A 16,498-nucleotide genomic window follows, 5' to 3' on the forward strand; every position below is an offset into this window, starting at 1 on the left:
GCATTTTATCAAAACACTATAAAATAAAATAATAATAATTCAAAAAAAGAAAAGTAGCTCCTTAATGCCTTCAGGAGCAAAATTCTGCTTAAACACAAGGTGGCAGCAAAGTTTATTGTTGGGAATGATCAATCTTCTCACTACCTCTGAAGTCCAAGAGCTGTTTCAGAGACATACAAGCACAGTGTGAGAGTTCAGAATACCCAAGTCATTGATGTTACTGTACAATGTTCAATGCTACTGTATAACATAGAGCAGCACAGGATCATTCATTTGTCAGCCTCAGATTGTATTAAAGAAACATTTGCAGATGTATATTCATTAACTGATGACATTTTTTTAATTAACACACTTCTATGTTGCACTATCCTCACCTGAGGCTTTCAAAAGGAATGGCATAGTAGACATCAAGGAAGGAATAATGACAACGTCTTGACATTGTCTCTAGTGGTAGCACTCCACCGGCTGTTGGGGCGGTGACCTGCCCCCACTGTTACTCTGTTAACAGCACTTCAAACTCAAGTGTGAAGAGGCTTGGCAGGAAGACCATTCTCTTAGCTGTATTCATGCCATAGTCACAGTTGGTGAGGAGGAGAGTCTTTCTCACATCCATAATGTTGGATGAATAGAACAACTGCGCTGTCCCAGATGAGTCAATTACACTCATGAAGAGGCCGTATATAGTCTAATGGTGATTTTTGTCTGACCAAATGTTACTGAACCATTTGGATAATAGGAGCAAAAATTATGCAGAGAATGTCACGATACATTACATAAGAAAGGGGGAAAAATAATAAAAAAAGAAATAATAAGCATCTGAATTCAAGGTTTCCTGAAAGGAAGTTTTGGATTTGACTGTGAATTACAGCCAGTAACTGTCCAACTTTAATACAAAAGATTTCTAACAGTATTATTATACATTAAGCATTATTATACATTATTTCCTCCCATATTTGGCTCCCAAGATGAATGGAGTTTAGAGTCAAACGCTACAAACTCACAAAGTATCACTGTCCAGTAACATGTGGACATTCATTCATTTATTTATTTACTTATTAATTAAGCCCTTATCAGACCCCTGCTGCCACACATCACATATACTGTGTGTTGACTTTTAATAACAGTGCTTATTAAACTTGCCTCGGTGATTGGATTACATTGCAGGTCCCTCTTGTTTTTGCTAGGCTTGTAAAATCCAATTTATTGGATTTATTGTGCACCACAATCAATCTGAAGCTTACCTCATTTTTTATCTCTTGGCCAGTTTAATTGTTTCATTTTCATTCTTTTTATTTCTACTTGTTTTAGTTATTTGTTTAGTGTGTTGTATTTCACTAATGAACGTATCTTTGGTCATAATTTTATTTATTGTAGCTTATCTATATCAGTGATGCCTTATTGTTACAAGACAAGAAGTTACAAGAAGCTCAAAAGTCTGTAAAAGAGTTTTAGGAAGTATTAGGAAGACTATACTGATACTGGGTAGGGCCTTACTTTGTTCTTCAAGCAACCACGATTCTTTATGTGGATTCCACAAGATGTTGGAAACACCCCTTGAAGATTCTGGTCTATGTTGAAATAATTGCATCACGCAATTCCTGATCATTTGTCAAGTGCAGATCTTCCATTCTACTACACCCCAAAGGTGTTCTACTAGATTTAGATCTAGAGACTGGGAAGGTGATGTGATGATTGATTGGTATTAAATTGTAACTGGCCCAAATAGCTCCAAGGAAAACATCTGCCACACCATTACACCACCTCCACCAGCAACCAGACTGTTGGGTCAATGGGATCATACTATTGGTGGCCAACTCTGACCCTACCATCTATGTTTCACTGCAGAAATAGAGATTTATCAGACCAGGCTACATTTTCCAGTATTCAGCTGTCAAGTTTAGATGAGCCTGTGCAGAGCCACTGCAGCCTCAGCTTTCTGTTCTTGGCTGACTAGAAACTAGAAGCTGAGCTGGTCTCCTGCTTTTGTTTGATACATTGTGCATTCTGAGATGTGTTACTATAGCCCTTTTGTCAGCTCAAACCAGTCTTCTCTGTTGACCTCTCTCATTAACAAAACATTACCATCTGCAAAACTGCTGCTCACTGGATGTTTGTTCTTTCTCACAGCATTCTGGGTAAGCTCCAGAGACTGTTGTTGCCCAGGAGATCAGCCTTGTAAGCCCTGAATCCTAAACCAGCATGACCACAGTGGTCCACCTGCATGACGAAGCTGATCAAACTGGTTGATCAGCTTGATCAAACTAGTCAGCTAGCTTGGTCAAGTTGGTCATGGTGATAGACCAGCTAGTCTGGTTCACCCCTCAGGGGTGGTTCTAAGGGGTGAGGGTGAGGATAGGAAGTTTGGCCCCCTCATGTCCCCCTAAATGAGGCTGGAAAGTAAAAGTAAAGCTTTTCTCATTGTGATTCTTGATCTGTTTGTATGCAATATAAGAATCTATAAAATACAGAATATAGTAATATGTAACTGATAACTGTAAAACTATGATATTAAATTATGGTTGAACATTGGCTTTTGTTTCTTATTGTCTACAATCCACGATAAAGTAAAAAGTAATTGACCCCTCTAATATAATCACTAGCTCAAGCCTGACCCCCTTAGTTCAAATGGCCTAGAACCTCCACTCCAACCCCTTGAACCCTAGGTTTATTATTCGCCTATATGAATCTATATGAATCTGTATTAATGATGACAGTAATGTAGTTATGAAAGAGAAAAAATCTGGACTAAGAACAGGGTAGACTAGGATGGATGTTTTTGCCATATAGGTTGCCATATGTTTTCACCTGCATTACCAGCTTTTTAACCACCTTGGCCACCAAAGATTAGTTTTGGCCATCTGAAAGCAGCTTGTTTTAGCAGAGGAATAATATTAGCCAAATGTTCAAAATGAACTGGTTTTCATTTATTTCTTTCTCTCATTTTATTTATTACTTATTTATTTATTCATTCATTCATTTCTTTTGTAACTCGAATTATTATTATTATTATTATTATTGTTCTATAAGCTTGCTCTGGTGGTAAATACTCTTACACCCACCAAACCCACATATCTTTTCAATGATTCAAAGAAACCCATCGATCAGATGTAACTGCCCATAGCTTAGGACTAATTGAACACGAAAGACGTTCAATACAGTTAAAGTAGTTGGCCTTTCGATCCTATGTCCATTCAAAGGATTGGCTTGATCGATCGCGTATTATTCTCCCAGGAGGCAGACGCACATGAAATGCGCTCAAGAGCTAATTATGATGGTAAGATCTTAACGCTCCTTAAAATGCTCTTCTGAACGTAAGTCTAAAACAACGCTCTCATATCTGCTTCATCAACAATCAGCCTCTTCAGGACTGGATTAGCTCAGATCTGGGATTAAAAAACAAAACTCTGCAGGTTAGTGGATGAAATATGGGGGAAACAACCGTAGATTCCCACAAGTCCGTTACTGGCCTTCTCAGATCGCCCGTGTAGCCTGCAGCTAAATGAACTTCAGCACCACTGGAGCTGTCCACCAGAGAAACGCGCTTTACTTCCCACCTGTATTCCGGCAAACCCCGCCCCCCCGCGCTCGGATTGGCCAGCAGTATTCCTCCTCCCTATTGGCAAGTAGGTTTAGGCAGTCTGCCACTTCTAGCACAGTGAGGCGGGGCTTGCCTAAAAACGGGTGGGGGGGGGGGGGGAAGCGACGCTTCTGAGAGCTGCAGTACGAAACAGAGAGACGCATCTCACCCAACGTCGATATAGCAACAACTCACAGCGCACCTGACTGGTTTTCTCCTTCTCCACTGCAGAGATCCTTAAATGCTTTGGGAGTCTATGAGGTATCACTCTTTTACAACTTACTTTAATAACATATTTCAATAATACAGTAACTGGGGTTCATTCAATGCTTCTAATCCAGACTGTAGATATTACTTTTACTTTGTAAGACTGGACGACAGAAGAAGTGGCTATATCTGAAAAGTAAGGAGACTAGACTTTATAAGATTTAAAGGGCCTTAAAAGTAAGAAGACTGGACTACAGAAGAAGTTGTCTTCTCTCTCAAATTAAGAAAACTGGACTACAAAGGAAATGGTGCTACTTTACAAATGAAGAAGACCTGAAGAAGAAGGTGTTCTACCTCACACATTAAGAAGACTGGACTACAGAAGAAGTGATTTTAACTGAAACAGTAGGAAACTGGACTAAAGAAGAAGTACCCTTCTTGAAAATGAAAAACACTGCACAATAACAAAGTGGATTTATTGAAGAAGTGGTCTTACCTGAAAAGATTTGACAGACTATACGTGACAACACCAGAAAATTAGACCCAGACATAAGATCAAGAGTTTCCTCTCCTCACCTTCTCTTTCTTCTCATACTTCTTCTTCTCTGCTCAACAATGGAGAACTTCACTACTTCCAACGCCACTTTTGGCCCTTGGACCGACCGCAGTATGGCATATAAGTTGATTAGCACTTTCCTAGTCCTCACTATTTGTGTTCTGGGAATTGTCGGCAACATAATGGTTGTCCTAGTGGTGCTCACCACCAAGCACATGCGCACGCCCACCAACTGCTATTTGGTGAGCTTGGCGGCAGCCGACCTCATGGTGCTGGTGGCTGCTGGCCTGCCGAGCGTGGCAGACAGCCTCTATGGCTCATGGCTCTTTGGGCGTGCTGGCTGCCTGTGCATCACCTACTTTCAGTACCTGGGCATCAACGCTTCCTCTTGCTCTATTACAGCCTTTACAGTGGAGAGATACATCGCCATATGCCACCCGATCCGTGCCCAGTCCCTGTGTACTTACACCAGAGCCAAGAGGATCATTCTGGGCGTGTGGGTGACCACATCACTCTACTGCGTCATGTGGTTTTACCTGGCCGACACAGAGGAGTTGGTGTATGAGGATGCAACCGTGGTGGCTTGTGCCTACAAAGTGTCCCGGAACCTCTATTTGCCCATATACTTCTTTGATTTTGGTGTCTTCTTCGTTCTGCCCCTCACGCTGTCCACCGTGCTGTATGGGCTTATCGCCAGGATTCTCTTCCTAAACCCGCTGCCCAAAGCCAGGAGCAAGAATGGACATGACGGCCTTTCTGCTGGGAGCAAGATGAATGGCCTTAAATGTTCAAGTCAGTGCTCAAGTACCACCGCGGCTTCCCGAAGACAGGTGAGCTGCAATAATGAGTTTTGTCTCGTTTTCTAATTGCTTTAAAGATTTTAAGTGCATTAGCCTTCATCATAATTGGCCACTAGAGGCATCACAGATGACCTACATTTGGTTCCTTGAAGCAGAGGTTCTTAAACAAGTGCTTTGTTACTCCTAGCCTGTCCTCAAATTGCCTCAATCTCTGTGTGCTGATAAAATCCTGGACCCCGAGGACCTGCTTCAGAACCGCTGCTCTAAAAACTTGTATTTGAAAATATCTGTGAGTGTAAAGAACCTTTACAGAAAGATATTTAAAGAACGCATTTTTAAGATATCATACTTACACCAATTTAAGAGTACTCCATACAACCTACATTATGTGGAGGCTCTTCAAACTTTCAAAAGGTCATTTACAAAAATGGTCATCTAAGGAAACCATCCACTGAAAGGTTTTTAAGGTACTAAACGTGGTTCTTGTATGCAAAGAACTATTCTCAGCCCCTTAGAAAAGTGTTTAGGTAGATATAAAATAAAAGCAGCTAAAAACCATTTCCTTCTGTCCCAGGTGACCAAGATGCTGGCAGTAGTGGTCATCCTGTTCGCAGTGCTGTGGATGCCCTACCGCACCCTGGTGGTGGTCAACTCTTTCCTACAGGAGGCCTACCTGGATGCCTGGTTTCTGCTCTTCTGCCGCACATGTGTCTACCTGAACAGCGCCATCAACCCCGTGATCTACAACGCCATGTCTCAGAAGTTCCGTGCCGCTTTCAGGAGGCTCTGTAGCTGTGGCCCACGGGCTCAGGCCAAGCAGGCAGCTTACAGCGTGGCTCTAACCTACAGTGTTGCTAAGGAGACGTCTATGATCGAGAGCACAGAGCATTTCTCAACAGAGATGGAAGATCTGACAGAAGGACCAGATGATCTAACGGAGGAGCCAGTGACCAACTAGCAGGAGAGCTGGGGCTCAGCCCCTTTCAGTCAGGTCTTATTTAGGCACAGCACAGTCAAATACTTACCAAATGACTCAATGCTTTTGGCTCCCACCATGGTCAGAATACAGCATGCTCCATGCTATACATTGGTTAAGCTTATCTCCAGGAATCTACCATGAAAATCTTTAGAGGCCAGCTGTAATCCTTTAAAATCCATGCATTCATTAACACCAGATTAGAGATCGATTTCAGTTCTGTTTGAATTCCTCTCTGTATAATCCATGGTGTGGGGGTGCGTTGGCTATTTTTACGTACTGCAGCTTCTGCCAATTCCAATCTGCTAGTTGATGAGCAGCTAATGCTCAGTTACAGTTCTCAGAAATGTAACAAGAAAAGACCTCTGAGCACTGTTGCATCCAAACACAGAAGTATATCTATCTCTGCATCATGATGAATGTGAAGGTATTTTATGTATATTTCTTTGATTTCACAATACACTATATGGACAAAAGTATAGGGACACCTGCTCAATCATTGTTTCTTCTGAAATCAAGGGTATTAAAAAACTGAGTTTTCCTGATTTTATTGGAGTAGCTGGAGTAGCTCTACTGCCCAGGGAAAGAAGGATCTTCTACTAGATTTAGGAGCATTGCTGAGAGGATTTTTTGTTTTTTTGCATTCAGCCATAACAGCATCATTGAGGTCGGGATGTTGAATGATCACCGGTCCATCGCCTTCTGAATTGCTCAACTCATCCCAAACATTAATGGAGCACCATCCATCATTTCAGAGAACACAGTTCCACTGCTCCACAACTCAATGCAGGGGGGCTTTATACCCCTCTAGCCCACAGCTGGCATTAGGCATGGAGCCAATAGGTTCATGCTGATCTACTCCAGAGAGTCCTTTTCTATTGGCAGTATTTTTCTAGACAAGGACTAGACAAGCTGTGTTTCTGTGAATTTGCACATGTGCTCCAGCAATGAGTGCAACCTAAAGTAGTTGAATGCATTCATTAGAGGGGCTGTCCACAAACATTTGGACATATAGTGTGTGTTTAAACCATCTTGTTCTGAGCCATTGATCAGGAGTGAGCCCTCTGTATATCACTTTGAAATTAAGAAGTTGGTGTGCTTGGTTCCTAAGAGAAATGTTTAATGAATATCTGGCCAAAGAAGTCTTCAGGAGCTGTCATGTTGATTTATGGGCTTACCCTCTCCTCCTCCCCTGAGGAAGAACGCAGAAGAATTGCTGATGCTACGATAATTCTTCTGTCCTGGCTAATTGGTGAACAATGGACCTATTGCTGCAAGTTTACTGATCTTTACACTCTTAAAAGAAAGGTTGCCTAAATAGACATTAACTTGAATTCAATTTTCCATCAAAATTTTTTCATTTGTATAGAACTGTTACATAATGTGAATGTACTTTAAAATGTAATGGTCCCATATCCAATACTTTACTTTTTTCATTTAAACTTGACCATTTTCTCTTTATTATTTAGAACTAAAGAGGTTGTTTTAGTTTCTATGTTTTTATGGTCAATACGTTCTGTTCTGGTTTGTTGCACTGTGTTGTATCTCATTCAAAAAGCAGTCTGGGCTAAATACTCCTTATAACTTCAGGATGAATGGGCGGGGCTAAACTGTGGTAGGCTGAATTGTAGGGCTAAACTGCCATAGAGTGAATAGCAAGGGGGCTAAATTGCTGTAGACAGAATGGTCTAGGATTAATTACTGGAAGTTAATTGAGTAGGGCTAAACTGCTGCAGATTGAAAGGTCTAGGATTAAGTACTACAGGTTCATTGGGCGAAGCAAACTACTGTAGGCTAAATGGTCTAGGATTCACTACTGTAGGTTAACTGTGCGGGGCTAAATTGCTGTAGGAAAAAGGGTCTAGGATTAACTACTGGAGGTTCATGGGCGGGGCTAAGAAGCAAGGTCTGTGATTAACTACTGTGGATTAATTGAGTGAGGCTAAAATGTCTTGGAATTTCACATCACAAAAACAGTTCATTTAGAATGAATTTTTGCAGGTCTGAGAGGTGATCAAGCATTTGTATGGAACGGCTCACCAGAGAAACAGGCAGTGCTATGTTTAGTAAGTAAGACGTAATTAACAATCGCTAACACTGTTTCCCAAATAAGCATAATCTGAAGCCAATAAGCCGTTCCAATTAAACAGTGATCATCTTAGACAAAAATAATTGAGAAACTGGGCCTAGAGCAGTTCATAGATGGCCAAACATTCAGATACTTTCACAAGGACTAATCTAGATATTAATTCTTAATAAATCTGTAGGGTCTGTTTGGCATATTTAATCAATCTTAAATGCCCTTGAATTGGAAGAAACACTAAACATATTGAGATGAGAATGAGCAGTTGAATGAATGAATGAATGAATGAATATAGGAACATTATGGGCTGTTTGTTTGTCAGCATTGCTGATTTGAATTTAAGAACTGACTTGGTTGACGTTCATTTAAAGATGGTCGAGGTGATATGAATCATTTGTTCTTTCTTCTACCACAGCTTCTTTATGATGTGAACAAGCACTTTCTCCATTATGTATACATTCATTTAATGCGATTGTGTTTTATTTCAATGGAAATTAATTATTTAATGGAACACTGTTATAGTTGTGCTGACTTGCTGCTTGTAATGTGGACTCTGAAGGCGCAGTTCCACAAATACAGCAATTTACTCATTGAAGAATGGTTGCGTCGGTTATGTTACACCTGGGTCAGCATTAGTTCTCAAGTACTTAGCATTTTAGGACCAAGGTGATGTGATGTCCCTATTCTCAGATCATATTTACAGATGCAATTAATCTTATTTAAGCAATTTCTTTGATTACTTACTTTTTTTACTAAGAAAGCATACAAAAAGCGATACACTAAATTTGTGTAATTCAATTTCAATTTGACTGTAGGGGATTTTGGGCCCCATGAAAAGATATTACACTGGGCCACACAGCCTAATTATAAATTTTTGTTAATGGACCCTGTCAGTCACAGACCCTTAGAATCGTCCTAATTACCATCCAACCCCCCGTATGGCACCCCTGGCTACATGGCTATCTATGGCAAGCTGTTTTAGCCTAAAACGCCACCAGTGATACTTATTGTTTTTGTACATTTTTGCAATTTATTGTAGAAGCTCTCATGTCAGAGATAACAGAAATGAGATATATTTACTAGTAATAATATCTAATCTACAGCTCTACAATCCCAATCCATATTGCCAGGATGTAATGTAATATCTTATGTTGCCATGGAATGTTATTCTCTCTAATTGTTAAATACATCTTCACTACTGAAAAGTCCAATTTAAGATACCTACAATTATTTTTTACAAGCCAATATAATCTAAAACTATAATTCTGACTAGTAAATCCAGGTCCACATATACTTAAATGAATGACTAAAATTCAAGATTGTTGTAATTTAGTTTTGACTTACATTTAGATAGGCACAGTTTCAGATCTTAGATATGTTAGATATCATATTATTATGTACAATAAAAACTTGATTTGAGAATTGTGAGAATTATAGTGGAGGTATGTGGAATTTAAATTTTTACTAGTAAAAAGGCAATAGATTAGAGAGAGTTTGAGTGTAAATAAATGGTAACATATAAGTAGTCAGAATTACATGTCCAGACACACATGTGTATAATATAACAGGTCAGCATGGCTTTATAGATCTGTAGATCTGTTATTATATTACTTATATTACTATATTAAAAAATTCATAGGTGATATCTGAAATGACCATTTTTACTCAGAAAATGTGCAAACTGAGTTTCTGGCATTTTAGATCTAAAACAGCTTGCTATAACATGACACCTACATAATCTTTTCATGACAACTGACATAAACCTTCATAAGCATTTAAAAAATGACTTATCCCACTAATTGGCAAATGTAATACTTTCTAGGTTAAATTACATTTAAAAAAAAAGAAGCAATCTTTATGATAAGGAACGCTTGTTAGAATAAGCCTTTATGGTGAAGGATAAAGGTTAGAGTAAGTATCATGTAGCCTTGCAAATGGTGCCCTACAGTTTGTTACAGGACATGGTAATCTATGTGTAAACCTGTAATGATATCATCTATTTTATTCATGTAGAAACCACATACACATTTAACACAAATACAAGATCTGTGAGGGTAAAGAACCTTAAGAAGTCTTTTAGAGTTTAAGCGGTTCAAGTTCTGGTTCAGACTTTTATTTCCTGAAGAAAAAAATACCTGGTCAATGTTTTTTTTACACACAATGGGCTTTAAAGGACATGCACATAATAGTTCCAGTGATTGTGATGTTGATATATAAAGTACCCTTTATTTTTCTTTTGAATGTCTGTGTGCACATTTGTAGGTGTTTTTGTGCTTGTAAGTGATTTGGCCTATTGTCGTTGCTGCTGCAGGAGGCACGCTTGTAACGCACACTGCTTTCATAAAGCATAAATGAATCTTTGTGAATGTGTAAAATGATTCAGTCCTTGGGTAATTAGTGCTTTACCGTTTGGAATCGTGACTGTATTTATTGTCTCTGCACTTCTGTAATTTGTTGTCAAGCAGATGCAGTTCAAGCATCCTGAATGTCCCAAAACAAACGGCACTTTTATTCAAAAGGGTTGTTTGAAAAATAAAGCTAAACATAACAGTTAACACGTGAGTGATCTGTGAAGCTCCACCTGAACAAAGTAAAGTGGATTGTTTTGCTGAGTACATCCTGGGTATCTGATTCATGTCTCTACATGCTAAGCTGAAAGGTTCTATAGGGTACTGAAACAAGAGTTGTTTTGGTGACGTATAGATGTATATACCTTTTTTTAAATAGTTTTTAGGGCAACACAATTTCATATAATTTCATAAAATTTATATGTACACTGGTCATCACTGGTGGCTTCTGAGTGGTCCATCCAGTTCAACCAGGAGATGAAGTGAAACCTAATCAACAGAAATGAACACAATATGGTTGCACTTTCCCATGCAATGTCAAACACTACATGTCCAAATGTTTGTGGACACTCCTTTTAGTGAATGCATTCAGGCACTTTTAGTTGGACCCATTGCTGATGTAGATCTGCAAATGCACACATGCACAGCTTGTCTAGTCCCTGTAGAGAAGTACTGACAATTGAATAGGAGTCTGTGGAGCAGATGAATGTGAACCTATTGACACCATGCCTAATGCCAGGTGTGGGCAAGAAGGGTGTAAAGCCCCCCACCATTGAGCTGTGGAGCAGTGGAACTGGAATCCATCGTTCTCTGGAATGGTGGATGGTGCTCCATCCAATATTTCTGGGATGAGTTGAGCAGTTGATGAGGAGGTGAGGTGGTGATCATCCAACATCCTGACCTCACTACCACTGTTATCGCTAAATGCAATCAAACCCTCACAGCAATGCTCCTCCAAAATCCAGTAGAAAGCCTTTCCTGCACTGTAGAAACTGCACTCCTCTGAAACTCTGCAGTATGGTTACACTACACTACTGTGTGATTGCTCTCCACCCTTGCATGACAATATCCTTGCACTCCCACCCCCAAAGAAAAACAGACTAGACAGACTAGATACTGGAACTAAGACAAACAAAGAACTAAGAGCAAACAAACAAACAAATAAACAAACTAACAAAAAAAGCACAAATGGCAGACTTAGTCAAAGGTGGAGCCGGAAAGGGACATTGTCCTTACATCACTCCTGGTGCTTACAAACCCTGAAAACACCAGGATTTATTTACATACTACAAAAATGTGTATTAGGAGACAGCAGAGGTAAAAAAAAATTCTACAGCTTTACCTTTTTGTTTATGTCATAGCTGCTTGTGTTTCTAAGTCACATGATTAAAAACTATATGATTTTATTTACCTACTTTGTGGCTGCATTGTAAACAGTAAAGAAAATTAATATAATTTACATATGAAAATAGAAATAAACTCACAGAGAGCAGAGTACAGAGGGTACAACCTCCACACAGTGTACTGTAAGAAAATCATATATTTCTTCTTTAAATTCAGTGCAAAAACAATACATTATAGAAATACCATTATTCCAGAGATTTTCCCTAAATTATTACAATAAAATAAAAAAATACTTATTCTACTCACAAATTTCGCATCTATTTATTTAGTCTATTTGCACACAGATTTGTTGCAGTAATTTAGGTTTGGAGAGCTCATTTTGGCTTTTACAAGAACTGTATTGAATTATTTGAATGAATTATGCTTGTATCAGTTTTCAGACTTTTGCAACTAGGCTTTTCATGTGGCACAATTTGCCCTGCCTATATGGGCTTAGTTGTAACGTATACATTCTGTCCACTTTTGACTGAACTGTTCACAATGGTAGGAGCTGTTAAAAAAGTTTATATTTTAATTTGAAGCAAAACGCGTGTAGGCTGCTTATACAAAACAAATGTCCTTAAATACTTAAATTATTATTAGGTAAAAATACTAAATTAGTCGGGTTGTGCTCTGCTGTCTCCTATTTGTTTTATTTTAAAATTGTATCAACCATTGATGGAAAATTATGCTATTCATCTCCCGGTATCAGCAGTGGGCTTCAAGCTGTCACAGGCTTCACTTAATTCATCGACATGCACTGACAGCTTACTCTAAGCAGGCATATAATCAATGTTTATCACTGCTTGACAGCACACATAAAAGGATGAGTGTGTGTTTAGAAAACTGAACAGTACAGCACTTCTCGGGTTCAGTTTTTATGGACTCTCAGATGGCCCGCTGTTTTTGCTCGATTTCAGCTTTCAGCATATCTGACCTGGGAAAAAGAGGGACCTTGGACAGAGCAAAAATGTGGATTGCATACCACTGTGGTACCCTGTGGTATTGTGCAAAGACCGTGAAGACCCTCATTTAAAGTTTTGAAAACGTCATGTACCAGTGGTATCAAATAAAGGCTGTTCATGCGGCTTCTAGTCCTGGATTTTGTAATCACACACTTAAAAGGGGGCTTTAAATGGTTGGTTGAGCGATACATAAGTACATAATAATAGATAATATCTTCAATATGTTACAAACGTGTATTGCCATTACATCACTTTGGTCCTTAAACAACTGCACGCCTTATACAGCCTACGGACTGCCATCGGTCCAAAAGTGTTATTACAAACTTCTATTAACAAAGGATAGCCCCACCAGTTTGTACAGACAGCCCAATAGTTAATCAACTATTCACCTTAGTGTGTAATAAGCCTTGCTGTGTTAAATTATAGGGGTTAAATTATAGAAAACAAAACCCTTCCTCTACTTCTTTGGTACATGTCCTCAAAACATTTCTCATCTCCCAATGCTTTCCTGATGTTACCTCCTTCATACATGATCTTTCCTATGTTCAAAATACTGATCAGTGTGAATAGCCAAGTGAGTAAAAGATGACATCATTTGCAAAAGGCATGAAGTTAAAGATGACTTTTCTCTAAAATTTTGGGCATTTTCAGGCATTTATTATTATTATTATTTAAAGATATTTTTTTTCACTCATTCCCTCCCCAGTTTGGACTGCTAATTACCCAACCCGTACGTACTCCCCCACCACCATTTTTGGGATATTTTTGGACATTCTTTCACTTCTGTGAGTTTCTTCAGCTGGCTTGCATGCACTGCTCTTTTTTAGCTCTATCCACCAGTATTCTGACATGGTGGAACTTCTTGAGATAGACCATAGTGGAGTTTGAGGTGTGTTTGGGATCCTTATCCTGTTTTAGAAGCTGCTCCACTACAGAATCTGCTAAATCTTCCTGAAGGTTATTGCAATCAACCAGGGCTTTCTAGCAGTCCTACAAGCTGCCGACCGAAAAGTTTTCTTTGCCTTCAAGACCTAAACTTGACCTCCACTGTTGCTGTTAACAGCCATTTCCTAATTACATTACAGTGTGTGAGCTTAACACGAGCTTACACAGTAACAGAAACTAGTGTGTGATTCAACCCGTTTTCATTTCTAACCATATTGGTACAATGGGACAAAGGGTAAAGCGGGACACTTAAACCCCCTCAAACAAACACACCCTCCCAGTGAGCTCTCTTCGGCAGTTTCCGCCCATTTCGCACACATGCATCTCTGATGGACAGATCAGTGTAGAACAGCAATGTAATTCCACAAATCGTTTACACTATATGGACAAAAGTATTAAGACACACATGTTAACCATTGAATTCAGGTGTTTCATTCAGTCCTATTGTCGCAGGTGTATAAACTCAAGCCCTTAGAATGGGTGATTCCAAAGAGCTCACTAAATTCCAGCCTGTTTCTGTAATAGGAGCCACCATTGCAACAAGTCAGTTGGTGACATTTCCTACCTTCTAGATATTCCACCATTAACTGCGAGTGGTATTATTGGAAATTGGAGGCATTTAGCAACCACAGCAAAATGTCAGAATCAGACCATGTAAAGTACAGACCATGTACAGAGCAGGGTCGCCAAGTGCTGGGGCTCATAGTGCTTATACGAGAACAAAGCTCTGCTGACTCAATAACTGTCAGAGCTCCAGACCTGCTGTTAGAGCTGCAAACTCCATATTAATGCCTATAGATTTAGAATGGGATGTCATAACAGCTCCTGTAGATGTCATGTGTAGGTGTCCCAATACTTAAAGTGTATGGTAAACCTGAACTCATCTTCCTCAAGTTCCAGGTTTCGTTTATTAGTAGGTTATTCCAGGTGTGTTTAAGCAGTGAAAACCCCTCGATTGGACCAAGATGAAAATAAACTGGTCTTTGGCTAGATGCACAATGGCAGATGTTTAGGTTACAGATTGGAATTTGCATGGGGTTTCTATGCATTCAGATGTGTAGGGGAAAAATCCTCTTCCGAGTCTGGAGATTCAGTTTTCTTAAAAGTCTAAGGACGTTTTTTGTGTCTTCAGAGGACACTGTTATAACAGCATCGTTTAAAGTTCTTCAGCTGTTCAGAAAGTCAAGGAGACCTGCTCGTGCTATACCACCATTACTTGCATACTACTCTTAATATTCACTTTTATACTCTCCTCTGCAGAGCCATATTTCCCTTCAGTCTGCTCCTGGAACAATCTTTCACTCATATTAAATCTTTTCCCGACTGGTAGGCCACTGTGGGCTGAAAATTGGATTCTGCAGGAAGATAATGGACATACTTACATCCTAAATGTGATAGATCGAAAAGACTTTGCATATCCATGAACAGACTTCAAACAGATTCATCTCCAGGCTTTATCCTAAAAAATTGGACGAAATTATGGCCTTCCATTTTCTGAACGATGTTGTAATCATGACAACAAACGTGTCTGCCAGAACGATGTATACAAAGATTGTGTAAACTTCTTGTCTAGACACTTGGCAAGATGCCTCGTTGTTTAAATGCAAATGCTCTGCTGTTTCTGTATGGAAATGTATTCACTGTCCTTATTAGAATATATTAGACGACACAGTTTTGTAGCCCTCAGATGATACTCATTTGCATTTAAATCAACAGAGTAGCAAAAGCAAGGTTCTGGTAAAATGAAAATCTGTCATCCAGATTAACTAGTATTATTAGAGCAGGGGGAGTAACCTGCTAAGATGAGCTCAAGTGTGGTACATTACTGAAATTAGGTGGGCTTGTTTTAAAGGGATAGTTTGGTTAAAAATTATACGTTTTTACCTCATCCTAAAGGTAGTCATTTAGACAAGACACGTTGGCAATCTGAAGCCTTGTGTTAGCTTTTAGCATTTTAGTAAACTGCCTCTTGACACTTTTTGGTCAAGTTTCTGATCTAGCATACTTTCTAATTAATATGAAATTGAATTTTCTTCACATTAAAAATGTAAAAAACAAAAAAATCGATCTATTTTGTGTGACGGGGTGGTGGGGTAGAGCACGATGGACCATTTCTAGTAAGAAAAATCAACAAATAAATATATTATATAAATATATTTATATAAAAGAACGTCAGAACATTTTTGATCCTTGCAGACCCAAAGCATCAAATGATGTCACTTCCTTCTTGTAATGTCATTTAAAGCAACAGTACATCATATATAGACAAAACAAGTTAGTGTGACAGGGCGGTAGGTCAAACTGAGAGATGCACACAAATTATATATACATAATTTATATAACAATAAAATAATATATATATATATATATATATATATATATATATATAGACACCAAACATGTCTTGGTGGACTACATCTATTCCTTAAAGACTTACAAAAAGGGTTTGGGTTGACTCTCAATGCTAATGAACATCCAGAAGCTGCTTCAGTTCACAGCTAAACAGTGCCGTCCTGCTGATTGAAACAGTAACCACACAACAGGACAGCAGGAGACAACCTTTTAGTGCTTTCATTGGACATAATAAATATGCTTCATTTATGCTGCGGGAATAAACTATTTCTATAAATAATGTACTGTATATATACGCATATAAAT

At 39.0% G+C, this 16,498-nt stretch overlaps 1 protein-coding gene across 1 annotated transcript; it reads left to right on the plus strand.

The window, feature by feature from the left end:
• Positions 1–3,719: 3,719 nt before the first annotated feature.
• On the plus strand, positions 3,720–11,168 carry trhrb (thyrotropin-releasing hormone receptor b). Its single transcript, XM_072675376.1, has 2 exons — positions 3,720–5,170; positions 5,715–11,168. The coding sequence occupies exons 1-2, from the start codon at positions 4,400–4,402 to the stop codon at positions 6,096–6,098; spliced, it is 1,155 nt and encodes a 384-aa protein (XP_072531477.1). The 5' UTR covers positions 3,720–4,399; the 3' UTR covers positions 6,099–11,168.
• Positions 11,169–16,498: the final 5,330 nt, after the last annotated feature.

This window comes from Salminus brasiliensis, chromosome 3 (assembly GCF_030463535.1).
Source record: "Salminus brasiliensis chromosome 3, fSalBra1.hap2, whole genome shotgun sequence".
Classification (NCBI taxonomy): domain Eukaryota; kingdom Metazoa; phylum Chordata; class Actinopteri; order Characiformes; family Bryconidae; genus Salminus; species Salminus brasiliensis.